This window comes from Sinocyclocheilus grahami, unplaced genomic scaffold (genome assembly GCF_001515645.1).
Source record: "Sinocyclocheilus grahami isolate Dianchi unplaced genomic scaffold, SAMN03320097.WGS_v1.1 scaffold2210.1, whole genome shotgun sequence".
Taxonomy (NCBI): domain Eukaryota; kingdom Metazoa; phylum Chordata; class Actinopteri; order Cypriniformes; family Cyprinidae; genus Sinocyclocheilus; species Sinocyclocheilus grahami.
The window spans coordinates 10,343-11,494 of record NW_015507389.1 but is presented as its reverse complement, the minus strand read 5'-3'; the positions used below and the strand labels follow the sequence as shown (position 1 = coordinate 11,494).

General features: G+C 38.6%; 1 protein-coding gene across 1 annotated transcript in view; it reads left to right on the top strand.

Annotated features, from left to right (window-relative positions):
- Nucleotides 1-1,152, top strand: part of LOC107574395 (membrane-spanning 4-domains subfamily A member 4D-like) — a 4,129-nt gene that overhangs the window by 628 nt on the left and 2,349 nt on the right. The window contains exons 2-3 of the mRNA XM_016260832.1: nucleotides 66-175; nucleotides 738-851. Coding sequence (XP_016116318.1) covers nucleotides 68-175; nucleotides 738-851 — 222 coding nt within the window. The 5' untranslated portion in view covers nucleotides 66-67. The remainder of the gene's footprint in view (nucleotides 1-65; nucleotides 176-737; nucleotides 852-1,152) is intronic.

Genomic DNA, 1,152 nt, shown 5'->3' with positions numbered 1-1,152 from the left:
AAAACTGCCAAAAGCCTCAAACAAAAATGTTCTTATAATTGCCGTTACTGTGATTTGTGCTGTAGTGATGGTGGAGGATCGACCAGCAGGAAGCGTATCAGAGGTGATCAGCACCGTGACGGGTGGCAGTAAACCTGTGCACCGTTTCCTCAGAGGACAACCCAAGAGTATCGGAGTGAGACACAGAACTTCCTCATCGTCCAGTCTTTTCAATCACAGAAACCAAATTAAGCAAAGATAATTCTGGCTTATCCTTTGCAGTACTACACTCTTCTGTAATAGGCACGTAGTTCAGTACTGATGCGATGTAGGGGAAACCAAGGCTAGTTTTCTCACATTTACTCCAGTGAATGTTTCTCAGAGGATGTTTAGTTTACATAGTCACTTTCTGCATAGGCATATGCATCCCCCCACACATCGCTTTAACACACGTATACAGGGAAAATAAAGGTAGTTTCTTATGGATTCTTATTTGTAGAAAAGAAAAGGTAAGACAAACAAGCATTTGTGTATTTGTACTTTTGACTCAAACCCTTATAGAGATCAGAGAGACAGACCTTGTGACAACTTCCACATGTAAACAAAATAGCCAGTTTTCACTAGGTGTCTTTGCCTAACAGTATTAGTCCATTGGAGTTTCCCTCCTGTTATTAAGATTACATAGGCAATATTATTGATATTGCATATTGATTATTATTGGTTTTATGTTTGTCCATATTTCATATGTCTCGTGTAAGGTTGTGCTGGTGATGATGGGTATAGGTCTATTCGTGTTTGGTATTCCTATGAATGTGCAATCAAATGCACCCACCTCAGCAGAGCAGTTCACCCCATTCTGGCTTGGGATCCTGGTATGTTGATTTGCACATCTCTTTTGACTATATTTGCAGGTCTTTAAGATCTTTAATGGCTTCAAATAAAACTTCTAAGCCACAATCCATTGATCTACGCCTCTGTACAACTAGCTTTATGTTTCTTGACAATGAAATCACTGGGGGGGGGAGAATGAGTGAAAAATGCATTTTGTCAGTAACCAAATAATTTTCATTAAATGAACAGTAATAAGTATAATACTGGTGATGCTAAAAAATTACACAGCAATAAAAAAAAAATGCAGAAAGAAACTAATTTTGCCTTGCTTGGGCTGCTAAC